Source organism: Ochotona princeps, chromosome 6 (assembly GCF_030435755.1).
Source record: "Ochotona princeps isolate mOchPri1 chromosome 6, mOchPri1.hap1, whole genome shotgun sequence".
Classification (NCBI taxonomy): Eukaryota; Metazoa; Chordata; class Mammalia; order Lagomorpha; family Ochotonidae; genus Ochotona; species Ochotona princeps.
This window is the reverse complement of record NC_080837.1, coordinates 18082936-18100566: the sequence shown is the minus strand read 5'-3', so window position 1 is coordinate 18100566 and position 17631 is coordinate 18082936. Positions and strand designations below refer to the sequence as shown.

The following is a 17631-nucleotide window of genomic DNA, read 5'->3' as shown; positions in this document are numbered from 1 at the left end:
GGTCCGAGGGGGCAGGCTGAGGCCGCCGGCTCGGAACCCGGCGCACCTGCCGAGAGCAAGAGCCGCCGGTCGGGGGGGAGCACGCAGGCGCTGCCTCTCGGGGCGCGATTCCTCGGGGTGTGTGTGTGTGTGCGCGCGCGCTCTTCGCTCCCTTCTCCCTCTCCACTCCGTGCTGTGTGGGTCTCAGTGGTTTTTCTACCGCCAAGTCAGACCTTCCTCGGCATCCACCCCCACCCAGTCCCCGGAGATAAGTCTTCCTCTGCCGGACGGCTATCAACGCGGCGGACCGGATCGGAGTGCCCAAGGCTTGGCACCCTCCTGTTCCCCCGACCCCCTTCCCTCCCCTCCGAACCCCCTTTTCTCCGAGCCGGGAAGCCGTGGCTCTCCTCAGAGCCACCGAGTTAGGGGAGTCACTTCCGAGCGCCACCAGCCGGCCCCGGGAGTGCCGGACGGGGCCGGCCTGGGAGGGCGGGGCCTCCTTGGGAAGGGCGGGCCTCCTCGGGAAGGGCGGGGCCGGCCCAGGGAGGGCGGGGCCTCCTCGGGAAGGCGGAAAGCTGCAGTCAGGTGGTGACGGCAGAACCCGGATCTCGGAGTTCCACGTTCTACGGAACGGGGCGCTGGGAGGCGGCGCGCGGTAAAACCCGGCGCCCGGAAGCCCTGGCTTTCTTTGACGCAGGGCTCGGGAGACGAGCCGCCGTCGGCCGAGCGCCCGGCGAGGAGCGACCCCAGACGGAACCTTCGGACGAGTCCCTCCGCCCCCCAGCCTCGCCGGTTCCCGGGGGCCTCGGTCCTCCCCGCCGCCGCCCTCCTCGTGACCATGGAGTGTCCGCACCTCAGCTCCAGCGTCTGCATCGCTCCGGACTCAGCCAAGTTTCCCAACGGGTCCCCGTCGTCTTGGTGCTGCAGCGGTGAGTGCGGGCCCCCGGCCCGGCCGCGCACCCGAGGCCCCGGCTCCTGTTGGGGCCTGTCCGTCTGGAGAAGGGGAGGCTGGGGGGCGCTCCGGGCCGGCCGGCGCGCGGACTCCGTGAAGGGTGGAGGGGACAGAGGAAGGGTTCGCGGGGAGGCGGGAGCGGCGGCGGCGGCTCCCTTTGTTTCCCCGCGGCCCGACGGCCCGGCCGGCGGAGGACAGGCCCGCGAGGGGCGGGAGTCGCCTGGGGGCCCGGGGACGCGCGGGGGTCAGCGGCGGGCAGCGGCGGGCAGCGGCGGGCAGGGGCCCCCGGAACCCGGGCATGGGGGGAAGCCTGCCCGGGGCTCGCGCCCCTCGCCCCGCCCTGCCGTGAGAGGGCTGTGCTCGGCGGGCCGGGTGCCGGGGGTCCGGGCCCGTGTGTGCGCGCGGGTGAGGGGCGACTGTCCGGCGGCCGCACGCGTGGCGGGGGGCCCGGGGTGCGTCCCTCCGGGAGCAGGTGGGAAAAGCGGCGCTCTGCGGGCGCAGCTTTGTCTTGGGCTGCGGGGCCCGTCGCCGGTCGCCGCCTGCCTGGCGGGGTGTGTGTGTGTGTTTGGGGGGTGTCGGGTGGCCCTCCCCGCTTCCTTTCCCTTCGCCTCAGGCTCCGGCAGCCCCAAGCCCCGGTTGGCGCTGGGCAGCTTAGCGGGCGGCCCAAGTCGGAGGCTCTAATCCCTCGGGAGCGGGGGTTGAGGGGAAGAGGGTGAAGTTTGCAAACAGGCTGCGGGCTGAACCGGTCGTGAGAGGCGAGCCAACAGCTGCTGCGGAGGGGGTGGCTCGGAGGAGAGGCTTTTGGGGGTTGTGTGAAATGGCTGTAAAAACAGTTCCTGGGTTTGTGCGACGCTTTGGAGAAGCTTAAATCTCTTAACCCCTTCTGTCTGTCCGCCTCCCTCCCTCACCTCCCTCGCAGCACCCCAAGCCCGGGTACCCCTTTCATTGTCTGCTTCGGGTGACTTTTTAGGATCGCACGGGCCACACGGCTTTGATGACTTCCTGGTAGGGCCCTGGGGCTGCCGTCGGTCTTTGTTTATTAGCTCAGAGTTGCTCGCTGGAGGTTGGGGTTTGCAGGGGAACCGCTGAATCGCGTACTTTGAAAACGAAGTTCACAGGGAGAAAGACGGAAAGCCGGCAAAGGGGGGCGTTTGAGTCTCGGGACTTGGGTCAGGGCCGGGGAGATCATTAGATTGCGTTACCACTTGGGATAGTTTGGATGGCCGTGGCCTTGGAGAAAAGCGGAGGTAGAGTTCTTAGTGTACTCTAGGATAATAGAAATGGCTGTGGTTTCCCGGAGCTCTCAGGTGTTCGCTGCTTTGCTTGCTATAAGGAAATCAGCTATCCTCCCCCCCCCCCGCCCCGTTTTTTTTCCTTTCCGTCTGTAGCCTGTAAAAATTAACCGGTTAATTGGTTTCACAGTGCAGCATTGCAGTTCTTTTGTGAGGCTGTAGAAACTGGTCTAAATTAGCTCTTCGTCGACAAGTAGGGCTTCAACAGTGAATGGTGAGTGTGGAGCAAGCCAGGTGTGCCTTGCTGATTGCTTGGTGGTACATTAACTAGAGCTGTGGTGCTGTAACTGGCAGTTTTTTTTCCCCTCTCCAAAAGAGAGTTGGAAAACGACCAAAGTAAAGATTAGGGAAAGCATACTTGCTGAAGAAATAGTGTAGGTCATTTGCAGGAAACTTCCAGAGCAGTCTGAGGACAGTTAGCACGCCTCTGGCCTTTTTTTTTTTTTTAAGGTAAAATCACATCCAACTGGAAAATGGCCTCACGAGGTACACGCGTCTAAAAAAAGCAGAGAATGATGCAAGTGGCCGCTTGTGAGTCAAGCTGGCCACGGGTTTGTGGAGTAGAGATGTAGAGAACTGAGCATCTTTTGAGGAACTGGAGAAGTTAAAGTAGGGCGGACAGCCTGGTGCTGAGGGAAGGAATCCAGTGGTGTGTTGAGCTGGCCAGGAGGGGTGCTGTCTCTATCAGGTTAGGGTCGCGTTTTTCACACTTGAGGCAGGCCTTGCCTGACATTGCTTTGCAAGGATGCTTCTGACCCCTTGCTTGGATTTGTAGAAACAAGAAAGCTAGTTTCACAAGTTTGTGTGTGTGTGTGGGGGGTGTTTTTTTTTTCTTCTGACCACACTCTGAATTGAACCCAGGTCATGTGAGCCTCTCGTTTTAGCCTGTTGGCCGCCATTTATTGATGCAATCTAGTGTTATTGTATTAAGCTTGTTCTTGTCCTTGCTTGCCTGTTTCAGTGATTAAATGATTAGTAAGAACTGTGAAGCCTTCACTTGCTCATCATCTTGAAGTGTTGTGTATTCTGTTTTAATTTTTTTTGCTTTTAACTTGGTGGAACTTCTTTGTTCTTTCCTGCCCCCACCCCCCATGGGGAAGCAAAAGGGTAACCAACATGTTGAGTAATGCTGCAATTGGCTGTTGAATCTGGGTACTTTCCTGTTAAGTGAGGGGGTGAGGGAAAGTGGAGGAAAATCCTTGTTTCGGCACCAGGATGATACAAAGTAATGTCTTTGCCTTTTTTCTCTGCCAGTTTGCCATTACACCGCAATGAGAAGGCCAAGAATGTTGCAAAATACCAACAGCCCCAGCTCAGCCAGTTAAGCAGTACATCTTTGGACAGGTGGTTCTGTCTTCTTGGCATATCCGTTTCATTATGTCACCTGCAAAGAAGGGCAGTACCTCAAACTTACTCCATAGGTTGTTGTTCAGGTGACCAAGGTAGAGTGTGTGTGAAAACTGAAACTGACAGACACCTACAGCCATTCCTGGAGAGGCTCCTTCAGCTCAGCCCACCTTCACAGAGAGGACTCTGATTAATGAACGGAGTGAAGCCCTGAAGATGGGGCCTTGAACAGTCTGGCTTTATGCTGAATTATGCTTTACGAGGAGATAAAGAACTCAACAAGATTAGGGTTTGGTTAAGAAGTAATTATACTTCAGAATTAACTGGAGTTTCTTATCCATGGAAGGCAGTGTGGTAGGTTATGTAATCGTGTACTCCGCTTCTTAAACTTTGTTCCCAGGACCTCTTTTGCACTCTTAAAAATTCCTGAGAACTCCCTGGTCTTTCGTTTATGTCTCTAAAAGCCATTGTCTTAGGCTGTTTTAGGAATGAAAGCTTGAAAGGCTGGCGTTGGCACGGCACGTTAAACCACTGCTCGCAGTGTCTGCCATGGCTTTGATTGCTCTGCTTCTGGTGCAGCTTCCTCAGGGTGCTCCTGGGAAGACAGACAGCACGTGTGCTTGATCTCTGCTGCTCATGTGGGAGATCCCGTTGGTGTTTTTGGCTCCTGGATTTGGCCTGGCCCAAGATCTGACTGCAGCCTTTGTGGAGTAAAGTAGTAGATGGACACTCTCTGTTTTTCCTTCATTCTTCCTTTCAAATAAATATTCAAAAAAAAAACCCAACTTGAAACCAAAAATTTATGTATTTTAAAAATTTATTTGCAAATACAAAGGCAAGTGCTCATTAACATAGACGTTTATGTAAAATGTTTTTCAAGACAATAGTGAAGAAAATAGCATTTAAAAAATTTTTGCAACTCCTTTTGTTTAGCTCGATGGCTGACAGCTGGATTCTCCTTTATCTACGGCTGCATGCTGGGCTGCGTACGGTCTCGAAGTATCACACTTTATGTAGCCCCTGGAAAGCTCCATTGCAGGAGAGAATGAGAAACAATAAGATAACATCTTCACATTGTTTATGAAAATAATGTTGACCTTTTAGACCCTCTGAAAGGATGTTCGAAATCCTTTTGAAATGGTGTACAACTGTTTTAACAGGTAGGGACACCTGCTCTCATCAAAATAGCCTTTAAAGATTAGAGCAATCCTATGACTTTAAGACTGGCAACAGTTATGGGTTTGAAGAGACTTGGGATTTTTGACCTGTATTAGCTGGGAAACAGATCATAGAATCTAGGAGTCCTTTCAGAGACAAATCTAGTCTGTTTGGGGGAGAGACAGGAAGGTAATTGCTCAGAACATAAATCCTTAAACTGTTGTGGTTTAAGGTAGACTGTTGAAAATAGCAATACCTAATAAGGTAAAAGTTGATTTGTGTCTAATTGTTGCTAAAGGCACTCTACTTTTAAATGAAAACATTTTAAATAGAAATTAGGACATCCTCTAAAGATTTTGCTGTATGCACAGATGTTACTTTCAGAAGCTGGAGGCTTGGGCATTCCTTACTTTTGCGGGTGAAAGAGCTTAACCTTTAACAAAACACAGGGGGCAGGCAGCCCAAGTTGTTAAAAAAAAAAAAAAAAGATTAAAAAAAGCCGTGAACACAGCTGTTTTAATAGCTAAGGAAAGCCAAAGACCAAGCATTCAGACTTCAGGGATTTGGGTTAAATATCAGTTAAATTACAAATATTTTAATAGCGAGCATTTTTCCTTGATTAATTTTTCAGAGTTGCGTGTCTCCTTTAAGCTTTTAATGCACACTGCCGATACATTACCCACACAAAGTAAGTGTAGATCAGGTAAATTTTCTATAATTTTGAATGGATATTGGAGGTCGCACGCCTTATTAGAAAGATCCTCTAAGTATGATAAGGAGCTGCTTTTTCTTCACTCAGTGGGAATAGATTTATAATGGATTAATCATGATAAAAGAGATCGGCTTGAGGGAGTGATGTAGTATTTTGTATTGTATTTCTCTCTCAACCTACCTCTTGTTTGCCCAGGGATCTCAGGTTTTTAGATAGGATCAGCCTTTGTACATCATTAGGTCAAATGTATTTAGAAACATTGTATAAAGTGTTTATTGAGTGCCTAGAACTTAGAAGGCACACTAAGTAAATATTTGCTTGATGAATGAAGGACTTTCTACCCTGGCTGGACTGACCTTTAACTTTATGTTGAAAGTAAATGCAAAGAAAGTGAGCTTTCCTAGCTCTCACTCTCAGTAATTTAGTCAGTAAACTGCTTGGCTTGTGAGCAAAGGATCATCTGTTACATTGTTTCCACATGGATTTGTGTTCTTTTGATATTCTGTGTTTATAAATGGGCAGGTGGACATTTCAGTTGTAAATGTGGTTGGGACTGTTAAAATAAGTGGAGAGGTGACGCTTTCTTCACCTTAATTCTGAAGTTCAGTATTTGAATTTTATTTATATACATTTCTAAAGAGTTCAAATTTGCGGTGTAATGTTTACGAAGCCTAAAAGACAAATGCGGTTGGCTTTCTAGTCTGGTTGGCAATGTTCTCTCGGAATTGAAGGCAGCCTCAGCCTGTTTCCAAAGTCTCTAAAGAATTGGTAGTGAATCTGAAACCCCTGAAATTTATATAAAATGTGTCTTGTGTTGTGTTAGAAGAGGCTTTGACTCTGCAATTGAATCTAAAATGCTGCTGCTGTGAAAGTTTTGACACGTTGATTGGAATTGTTCCTAAATAGTATTCTTAGTAATATGTGAAAGACATTTCTCATGGCCCAAGTATCCGAAAGATAGAACTGGGGAAGGATTTGGACACTTTGGTATCCTGTTATTCACTTGCTTTCAAAATAATTCCATCTGTGTTTTGTGTGTGTGTTTTGTGTGTGTGTGTGTGTGTGTGTGTGTGTGTGTTTCCACTGTTAGCCTTAGGCTCTTAAAACATCCTACATTTCCCTTCCTGAAATTTATGCAATTTCCTTCTCTACTGGAATATAAAAGATTGATTTTGAATCCTTCAAACTAGATTTAGAAATACTTATGTTTTTATAGTGCTTGTAGCACAGTGAATAGACCAACAATAATTTAGTTTCTAGCTCCGTGGGTAATTTAAATTCCTGTTTTAAATTTAATTGAGCCCCACTTCCATCAGGGAATAATCTACATGTACATTTCTCCTTAACTTGCCTTTTTTTTTTTCTTTTCAGCTTGTTTCCCCTTTCTTGAACCTGTCTTTGTATATCTTTTTCTTGACTGAAAAAAAAAGTCCCCTTTGATTAAGCTGTAGTTTCTTACCACTTACCTACAGGTTTTATGTTCAGCCTGGGCATTACAATAGACTAAGTAGCTTGGAAATGTCCAAAGTGCATGAAGCACACAATTTAATATAGTTTAGTGTTTTGTGTTTTATTCACAGCCTCTTTAAACAGAGCAATGCGCTCTTGGTGTTTTAGTATCTCTTTCCTGGACAGATGGTTCAGAAGGAAGTACTTTGATGGCTTCCCGATAGGGGCTAGTAATTTCTGGAGGGTGTTTTTGTGATGAAGCTTACTTTGATTGACGGTTTAGAATGCCGAGACTAGCATGAACAACAGTAACAGCTTGTTCCTCTCACCTAGAATTGCCTTGTGCCAAGACCTCTTAAGATGCCCTGAGATTTCTATGCAGTGGTACTGTTTTGAGAATGTAGGTAAGATTGTAGGTATCTTTGAGACAGAAAGGCAGCTCTCCTAAACTTTGTTGCAGCCTTTTCTTGAAATTCTTGGGAGCTGTTGAGTGAACCTTGGCTTAGAAACTTGTAAAATAGAGATCATCTTTTTAACTGCTCAGTCTGCAAATGTTATTATCTGTAGTAATTCCAGATGTTTTCTCATCCATTAGTTTTATTGAGTAGGAGGAGAACGGAGAACAACATGAAGTGACTTCAAAGCAGTTTGCTAGCATTTAATCCTGACTAATTTAATTAACTGCCCATCCTTGTAGTAGTTTTTCCTGTTTTATAGATTATGAAACTCAGACAAAGGCTAAGACTTGCTTAAGAAGCTTGGAGGTATTAAAGATAGCCCAAAGCTTTAAATTCAAATACTGTTCAAAGTTTTATGTTTTCAGAAAAAAATGTTTTGAATTATTTATTTGAGAGGCACAGAAATGGGCAGGGCTCTGCTATCCTCCGGTTCTTTCTCAAGAAAGAACCAGTAGCAGGGAATGGCCAGGCCATTGCTGGGAGCTGGAAACTCAGGAGGGGGCAGGGACCTAAGTGCTTGCGCAGTCACCTGTTGCCTTTCCTGGTACATGTTAGCAGCAGATCAGCCTCTGAAACAGAGCTGGGGCTTGAACCCAGACACTGGTGGTGGGATGTGGGTATTTTAATTGATGCTTGGGAATAATTCCTTTGAAGATTTTGACGTGAAAATGCATTGCAAAATCCACATTTTTGAAGATAACTTAATTTAAAATTTGATATTTGGTTATTCTCCAGACCGATTTATTGATTGAACTGCTGTTCGAACTAGGAGTTGGTAATATATTTGGAAGGAAACAGCTGTTTGGAGTGTCAGCTTTCTCCACTTGATTCCACAACAAAACACCTTCAAGAATAATCTCCTTTTCCAGGAATAAAATAAAAAACTGGGGCGGGGGGGGAGCAAGGGGAACCTCAGTAATTGAAGTATTTTTTAAATAGGCAAAAGCTAATTACATTTTATACATAGCTCTATTGAGGAGGCTGGTTTATCACGTCTGGACTAAATTAATATAAATCTTGATGCAAACACAAAAATAAGTTCTTAGTATAATGAAGGAAGAGAATTCTTTGTTACGGAATTTTGCTTTTGTCTGTGGTAGTTCAGAGGTGATTTGAAGTTTTGTCTTTAGATAAGGTACTTTGTTGATTCCATTTAGTCATGTTCTAAGGTTTTCCAACTGTATTTCCTGTAGAAGTTAATTATAGTCTTCAGACTGCTGAGCTTCAAGCAAACTCCCCTCCCTTAAGATGCACAGGGAACTACATATGTGTGATGTTTGCAGATGTGTAAGATCCAGAGTTTAGGAAGGCAGTTTGAAATTTAAAAAATGGGTCAAACATGGACATTGAAAAATGAAGTTTGCAATTGTGTTAAGTGTTTGTGTTAGCTAAAAATGTGCCACAGTTAAAATAAATACTAGCTACATTTCTACAAATCCCTTTGAGGAAAGGACTGAGAGTTTGTTTTTTAGAGAAGCTTGTATCTTTTAACAGATTACCAAGTGCGGGCTTTGTGTGCGTGGTTAAGATCCTGCCTGGGATGTGTCCAGTTCCTCTGTTTCTGATTCAGGCTTCCTGTTAACTCGTCCCCCGGTGGCAGCAGGCGATGGCTCCAGGATGTGAGAACCTGTTCCCCACCTGGGAGACCTGGACTGCATGCTCTGCTTTCAGCTTTGCCCTGGCACACACCTGGTTACTGCAGGTGTTTAGGCAGATGGAAGTGCTCTCCTGTGTGCTGTTACTCTACCCTTCAAATAAGAATAAACAGATGTACAGGCACAGTGGGACAGCGGGTTACATTGCCCCTTAGGGTGGCTGTATCCCATGTCACTGTGCTGTTTGAGTCTCAGCTACTCTGCTTCCTGTTGCAGTGCCTGGGAGGCAGCTGATCATGGCCCAAGTCCTTGGATTCCTGCCACTATAGGGGAGACCCAGATGGAATTCATGGCTCCTGGTTTAAGTCTAGCCCAGCTCTGGATGTCTGGGCTATCTGGGGGAGTGAACCTGCAGATGAAAGAGCTGTCTCCTCTGCGTCATACTACCTTTCAAATAATTGAACGTTTTATATTGTATATAGGTATATTCCTGTTTTTTTGTTGTTGTTGTTTTGTTTCTTTGTTTTGATGTTTTATTTACTGGAAAGGCAGAGAGAAATTTTCTGTCCATTGGTTTACTCCTGACTGCGACAGCCAGGGCTGTGCCAGGCCGAAGTTAGGAGCCAGGAACCCATGTTTGGCAGGGACCCAAATGCTTGGACCATCCTGTGCTCCCTTGCAGGCACATTAGCAGAGAGCTCGATTGCAAACACAGGAGACTGACATTGGCAGTAACATGTAGGATGCTGGTGTCACAAGGGGTGGCATAACCCACTGTTACCACAATATTCTGTTTTCTTTCTAAACTGATTATTGTAGATTACTTTGAACATTTGTTGCATGATATTAAAATGTTAATAGTTTGATCAAAGTTTCTGAAGATCAAGTTGAAATTTCTAATATTTCTGTGATGGAATGCTTCCCTGGGATAACTGGCAGATGATAACTTAGAAAAATATTCTGAGTTTCTTTTTCTTTCCTCTTTCCTTCCTTTCTTTTCTTTTTCTTCTTTTTTGAAAGAACTACATAGTCTAGAGACTCTGAGGCTAATGCTAATATTATTGATGGACTAAGTTATTAAAATTAGTTTCATATAAATGAAATGTCCTTTGATTTCATTGAGATTAACTAATTTCCATGTGGGTTGTTTTGGATGTAATTGGAGAGACATTCTGGCTCTGTGGTGACTAAAGGATCAAGCTTCATCTTATGTGTGTGTAGCCGAACTTGAACACCCATGCCATTGTTTGAAATAGTCCTGAAAGCATAACTTCATTAGTCTTATTTTACATATTTTGGGTGTTTTGTGTACAGGCTTCTTGGTGCTTCACTTAAAATTATTTCAGTTTTTTTTTTTCTTTTAATAGATTTTGAGGAGAATGGATCAGGTTTGAAAATTGTGTCAATTTATTTTAAAAAATTCAATTCTGGGCTTTTGTTAAATAATTAGAATAACTTTTTTTTTAAATAGGAAAGCTAAACTTATGCTTTTGGAGTTGACAGGTGCATATTTTTTGGAATCTTGAGTATCTGTTTCTTTAGTTAGAGTACACTTGTAAATAAGTGTATGACCGTCACATTGTATTTTTTTCTTCATAAATAATCACGTTGATTTTAAAGGAATAGAGAGTTTCAAGGCTCACCAGTAAATATTCCTACAAATGTCGATGTGGTACATTTGTTTTGTTTTGTTTTGTTTTGTCTTGCTGCTTTAGTTATTTGAAAGGAGGGATTGGATGAGAGAGATATTCCACTCATTGTTTGGGGCTTCCCAAATGACCACACAACTGGGACTGGGCCAGGGCAAAGCCAGGAGCCTAGAACTCCATGTTTGTTTTCTGTGTGGGTAGAAGAGACCCAAGCTCCTGGACCGTTTTGTACCACTTTCGCAGACACATGAGTAGGGAGCTGGATCAGAAGGACTCCAGTCAGTGCTCATACGGACCTGGGTTTCCAAGCACTGTCTTAACTCCCTGGCCTCATTCACTTTGTGCTTTAGTATTTTCCTTTATTATTTAATCACACACATACACACACACAAATTGCACAATGCAGGTATTAAAGCAATTCTGAAAAAAGCCTGTGATGTCCTTAAACATCTTAATTCTTTTATTTACTTATGGGAGGGAGTGCTTCCTTAAAATACATATGAGAATCTTAAATAATGTGCACTTGCTGTTTTGAAGTAATAGTTGAGTGGTGTTTACATCTGTGACTTGCCCTACTGTTTAACTATAGAGTTGTTATTCCAGTTGTTGGCAAAAGCACGGAATTGCATCATATCTTTCTTTATTAAATCAATGGAAAAATTTGAAGTCAGAATCTTACAGTGATTCATGGCTTCTGTTTTCATTATCCATATAATCAGCTTCATGGGGGAAGTTATTTTTGAAACAATGTAAACTCCCAGTAATTTTTCTTTAGTTATTTAGTGTCTGATTTTTCAAAGGCTAAGTATAGTCCATTTTGACTCTGATTTTAGTAACTTGCTTTGGCTTATAGTGGTTTTTATCCTTCTGTTACTGTCTTCTCTTTTGACAGTAGGGGATCAGTTCCAGGATTTAAGCTTTCAACTGATGGAGTAGATATGCCATATTAGCTATTAGATGTGTTTCACCAAATTAGGTATGAACAAAGCTGAATTTAGGACAGAGAAATAGTAACACGTCTGTATATGCATTGCGGTTTTGTGTACATTGTTTCTCTATATGTTTTCCTGTTTGATGCTGAAAACTGATTTCAGAAATTCATTTAAAAATAGAGTAAAATTCTTGAGCCAACGTGTGGGTCAGCATTTGTCTTTGTATGAGAAGCCAGCAGGACCAGATGCCCTCTCTCTTCTGGCTCTGTTGGTATCTGGATCTGTTAACATATAGATGACAAATTTTGGCCAGCACTGAAATTGTGTTTTCTGGTGGAACACACATACCATTAGCTGTGCAAAATAGCTTCTTAGGCTATGGGATTGGTGCCCGGGCCCAAATGATAAACTGCTTTTCTAATATTTTTGTAATGTGATAGTTTAAACATTTTTTTTAAGATTAAAAATAGTTCAGATAGTTTCATAAATTGGAAACACTGCTATGTCAGTTTACCTTTTTTTTTTTTTTTAGTTTATGTTTGAAAGGCAGAGAGATGAGAGGGGAAGGAGAAAAGTAAGTAAGTTTCTGTCCACTGGCTGGTATGATCCCCAAATGTCGGCAATAGCTAGGGTGGGCCAGGCTGAAGCCGGGATCTGAGAACTCAGTCCACATCTCCCAAGTGGGTGGCAGGGACCCAAGAACTTGAACTGTCATTCACTGCCTCCCAGGGTGCACTTTAGCAGCAAGCTGGAACCCGAAGCAGAGCTGGGACTTGAACCCAGACATTCTGACATGACATAGCAGGTGGGTATCCCAAATCACATCTTAGCTGCTGGACCAAATGTTGCCTGTTAAAGATGAATTCATACTTTCAGAAAAGAACTATATAGACAAACCAGTGCCTCAAGGGCTTAAAATAGAATGGCAATCTCCCTCCTCTTTACCCTCAGTCCTGCTGTCCACAGACAACCTTTTAAAGCTCACTATTTAACCTTCTCTCTCATTTGTCTTCTAAGTAGTCACTGTTATTTCTTAATTTATCATTTTTGGGCACTATCTCTTGACATTTTGTTATAATAAATGGAGACATCACTGTTTGGACCACTCTCTCCTTTTTACCACTTTCCATTTCCTAATATAGTTAGGTCACATATTCATATTAATAATATGATTAATTTTTCTTTCTTTTCCAACAGTTTTTTCCTTTAGTTAATTGCTTCTATTAAAATTGCTTCGTTTACCTTCTATAATCTTCTTCTAAAAGGCTTCTGTAAATCTGTCAAATATCTATGAATGGTGTTTTCCAGCCATTTCAACATATTAGATAAACAGTCTCCTAGTGCTAGCTTTTTCCACAGACTTCATTCCTGGAGCCCGTGTCCTCTGCTTCCATTTGATACTTTTTTGGTCGGTGGTGATTCCTACCCTGCAGTTGCCTTAACTTGTCTCTTGAATTAAATCTCCCATTTGTGGATCTCACTTCTTTCTCTGTTCCATTTCTTTGCTGGAGTGCATTAGACAGTTCCCTGCACTCAGGAGGTTATTTTTTGATTCTTTGCAAGTCTGACATTTTTTTTTTTTCCAGCTTTGTGTACTTGGTTGGTTGGCTGAATTGACTTTAGGGAAAGAATTTCCCCTTTTCATTGTGAAGGCATTGTTCCTTTGTTTCTAGGCTTCTAGGGTTGCTGGCTTCTGATTACCTTCTTTTTGTATCACCACTTTGTTTCTTGGAAACTGTTAGGGTTTTCTTTTTATCCCTGGAATTCTGACATCTCAAAATGATGTGTCTTGCCATGGCAGTTTTTCTTTTATTGTGATGGGTACTCAAAGGGCTTTTCAATCTAGGGATTCTCATTCTTGGGGCTAAAAATTTTTATTTTGTTTTAGCTCTTCTTCAATACTATGTCCCCTTATTGGCTTTTTTTTTTTTTTTTTTCCTCCTGGAAGGTCTATTAATTGAATGTTGGATGTCCTAAGCAGAGCCTCTGATTTCTTGGTAGAGATTTTGGTTTTAGTTTTTGGGATATTTCTTTGGTGGTTTCTCTCCTTATATTGAATTTTGGTCGTCATGCTTTTAATTTTCAACAGCTCTTTCTCATTTTTGACCATTCCTTTTTCATTAGGTCCTATTGTGGTTGTTTTATAGTATCTTACCACTCCAGAAGTTTATTTTGATGTTTTTCTCTTTGTTGTTTGTATTGTTTCGACTCTCTCCAGATTTTTTTTTCTTTCTCTTTTTAAAGTGATTCTATAAAGATCAGAAGTTTTGTTTTTTATACTGTTTTTACTTATTTTCACTTTATTTTAAAGGTGAAAGGTATTCACCCCAATACTGGATGCAGGTGTCTGAAGCAGGCTGCTCAGCTAGAAAAGCAGCAACACCCACTCCTTTATAAATTTTTACTGGATTATTTTATTATCTATTAATGAAGGGAAGTTAATTTCAGGTTATAGAAATCTTTGGCTCTTTGATAATTTTTTTAAAAAGATTTATTTATTTTTATTGCAAAATCATACATACAGAGAGAAGGAGAGACAGAGAGGAAGATCTTCCATCCAATGATTGACTCCCCAAGTGACTGCAGTGGCTGGTGCTGCGCTGATCAGAAGCCAGGAGCCAGGAACTTCCTGCAGGTCTCCCACGCGGGTGCAGGGTCCCAAGGCTTTGGGCCGTCCTTGACTGCTTTCTCAGGCCACAAGCAGGGAGCTGGATGGGAAGCGGAGCTTCTGGGATTAGAACCGGCGCCCATATGGAATTCCGACGCGTTCAGGGCGAGGACTTTAGCTGCTAGGCCATGGTGCCAGGCCCAGCTCTTTGATAATTTAACCTTTGTGTATTTTATTTAAAAAAAATCTGAATTGAAAATAAAGATTGCAGTGGTTTTTTTTGTTTGTTTGTTTGTTTTTTTTACCTCAAAGTTAAAAAACAGAGGCTGGCATTGTGGTATGCGTGTTAAGTCTCCGCCTGCAACACTGGCATCTCATTGGGGAGCTGGTTTTATTCCTACTGTTCACTTCCCATCTAATTCCTTGTTGATATACCTGCAAAAACAATAGATGATGGAGACCCGGATGAAGTTTCTAGCTCCTGGCTTCAACCTGACCCAGCTTTGGCATGGCACAGCCCCAGCTTTACAGTCATTTAAGTGTGAACCAGTGAGTGGAAGATATGGTCTCCCTTCCCTGTCACTCTGCCTTTTTTTTTTTTTCAAGATTTTTTTATTTTTATTTCAAAGTCAGATATACAGAGAGACAGAAAGGAAGATCTTCCGTCCAATGATTCACTCCCCAAGTGACTACAACAGCCGGTGCTATGCCGATCTGAAACCAGAAGCCAGGAACCTCCTCCAGGTTTCTCATGTGGGTGCAGGGTCCCAAGGCTTTGGGCCGTCCTCGACTGCTCTCCCAGGCCACAAGCAGGGAGCTGGATGGGAAGTGGAGCTGCCGGGATTAGAACCGGCACCCCTAGAGAATCCCGGCGCATTCAGGGTGAGGACCTTAGCCACTAGGCCACGCCACTGGGCCCCCACTCTGCCTTTCAAATAAATAAATTATTAGATATTTTGAAAAAGTTAAAAAATATTTTATTTCAGTATAATTTCACTTAAATGTTGTTTAGAATAAATGGAATTCCCACAGTCTTTACCTAGATTTGCCAGTTGTTAGCATTTTTCTTCATTTGCTTTATCATTTATATGCATGTCCTCTGTTAATATAATTACCTCTGTGGTTTACACTCATAGTACTTCTTCATCCACAAATAGTCTATTTCTTTCCCCCAAGAAAAAGGACTTTTTGTTTAATAGGCACAGGTTCTGTGTCTCAATAAGCACCAGACTTTTAATACTGATAGAACCAACACTATTATGTAATACACATTCCATATTTGCATTTCTTCAACTGTTCCTATAATGCCCTTTATAGCTGCCTCCCTCCGTGTACCTACTCCTCATCCCCTGGATCGAATCCAGGATCATGTGTTACATTTATTGCTCATGACTGTTTAGTTTTCTTAGTAGGAATACATTCTTAGCCTTTGTCTTTCGTGACTTGGTGATTTTTAAAAAAAACATCCATGTCAGTTTATAAAATGACTAAATACTAATAGGAAGGTTCTTAGTTTGAGATTGACATTTTGTAAAAATGTGTCTTCATGATGCAATTTGAGTTAACTTATTTTTGAACAATATTTATTAGAGAAAGCCTGTTGTATCCCCAAAGTCCTGCAATAGCTGGGGCTGGGCCAGTCCAAAGCTGTGAGCCAGGTCTCCCACATGAATGGTGGGGACCCAAGCACTTGAGCCATCCTCTGTTGTCTCCCATTAATTACATGTTAGGAGGAAATGAAAATTGGAAGCACAGCTGGACTAAAACCTAGGCATTCTGCTATGGGGTGTGGTTAGTCAATCCACATCTTAACTGCTAGTCGAAGGCCCACCACAGACTTTGTGTTTTTCGGTGGAAACACTACTGAAGTAATATTGTGGCTTCTCAGAGTGTCATCATTTTTTGTGATGTTGAGTTTATTATGGTGGCATTTGTTTAGCTAATTCGCTGTACGTTTATTCTTTTCCTTGTTTGTTATTAGAAGGAATTTGGGAGCAGTACTTGTAGATTGTTATTATGTATCTTGTGCATTGATGATTCTTACCTGAGTCAGTTACAACCAGGGTGGTTGCAAGATGGTGAGTTTCTGTATTTCGTCTGCATGTATTAGTAGACATTCTGTCAGAGCAGGCTTTCCTTTGTCCCCCACTTGTTTATTCTTTTGTTTATTTATGGACTCAGCAGATTTTTAAAAATTCTGTGATATTATTTATTTTGAGGCCCATGCCTTAGATTTGGCCAGTTGGATGCTCACATCTTTTTTTTTCTTTAAGTTTTTTTCTTAATTATTTTTTAATAATCTTACTTAGTTGATTAGGGAACAAAGTGTCAAGGGCTACAGGGTGAAAGTGGGTAATACCATTGTTTCCACAGCAATATCATTTTACCCTGTATCTGGGGTGAGGGAAAAAAACAAAGGGAAAAGCCCCACCTAACCTCCCACCCATCCCAGATCCCCAATGGGAGGCATGCTCTGAGGGTCCTGCTCATGCAGTTTTGATAGTTCATCAGTTCTGGATTGCTGCCAGTCTCTCAGTTCCAATCGCAATGAACCCTCTTCAGAATCCACTGGCTGACAGTCTCTTCATGGTTGGGGTTCTAAGATCAGCAGTTCAGTTGGAGGGATCTCCAAAGAAACTTCGTTTGAGATGATCCCAGGCCTGATTCTTGCTCGAGTTTGCTAGTACAGAGTCCGACACCGTCCGTCATACCAATCAGCTTATGCACATGCTGGTAATTGGGATTGCTGGGTTCGTTCTGTTTCCAGCCCTGTCTTCCTCGTGAACCAGCGGGTGTTGTAGTCCAGTTCGATCCTGCCCACTTCATACTCGGTCCTCACGCAAACCGGTTGGAGTTGCAGCCTAGTTGGGGCGACTCCCCATAACCCCCACCAGTTCTGCCCCCTACCCTGGTCCCCATGGTTGCCAGTATGCACCGCAGGCTTGTCAAGTCTGTCCCACATCCCGTTTAGCTCTCGCACATGTCGATGGGCATTGAAGCCCAGCTCAACCCAACCAACCTACTATCCAGCCCACACACCTACTGGCAGGTGCCCTTCTGTACAGCCACCCCTGCCCCTGTCCTGGTGTTCGTGCTGTCCAATGAGAGTGGTAGCCCCAAGGGAGGTGCCCACTATTTCCCTTCTAGGCCACACTCACTCCCAGATTATGAACTCTCCAGGTAGTTCTGGCATTTGACTTGACAGAATTAGCTGCAAGTGTCAGCCTCTGCCAGCTAGTACTGCGGCTAGCCCAACCAACCCTCACCCACTCTAGTTTTTGCTTGCACCAGTCGGAACAGTCAGCCCACCGTGGCCCTTCCCTTATCTAGTCCACACGAGTCCCACAGGTGTTACAGCCCTGCCTATTCTGATCTGCCCCCATCCCGACCCACGCTTTCCAATGGAAGTAGTTGTCTAGCAGGGGAGCCCACGTTCCCCTGTCAGCTTTGCCTCCTCCCCCTGATTATCACATGTGCTGCTTGGGCGCTGCAACCACATC

The 17631-nt window shown here is 44.0% G+C and overlaps 1 protein-coding gene across 9 annotated transcripts in view; it reads left to right on the top strand.

Moving 5' to 3' along the window:
- Positions 1-550: 550 nt before the first annotated feature.
- USP3 (ubiquitin specific peptidase 3) overlaps positions 551-17631 on the top strand; it is a 102650-nt gene continuing 85569 nt past the window's right edge. For 2 of the 9 annotated variants that reach the window (XM_058665722.1, XM_058665719.1), the window contains exon 1: positions 1818-1936. Coding sequence is in view for 1 of the 9 variants with exons in the window: in XM_004578001.3 (XP_004578058.2) it covers positions 818-908 (91 nt within the window). In the remaining 8 variants the exon portion in view is untranslated. Of the gene's footprint in view, positions 909-1817; positions 1937-1979; positions 2438-3026; positions 3568-12041; positions 12329-17631 lie in introns of those variants that run through there. The other 7 variants (XM_058665721.1, XM_058665717.1, XM_058665723.1 and 4 more) reach the window with 5 other exon arrangements.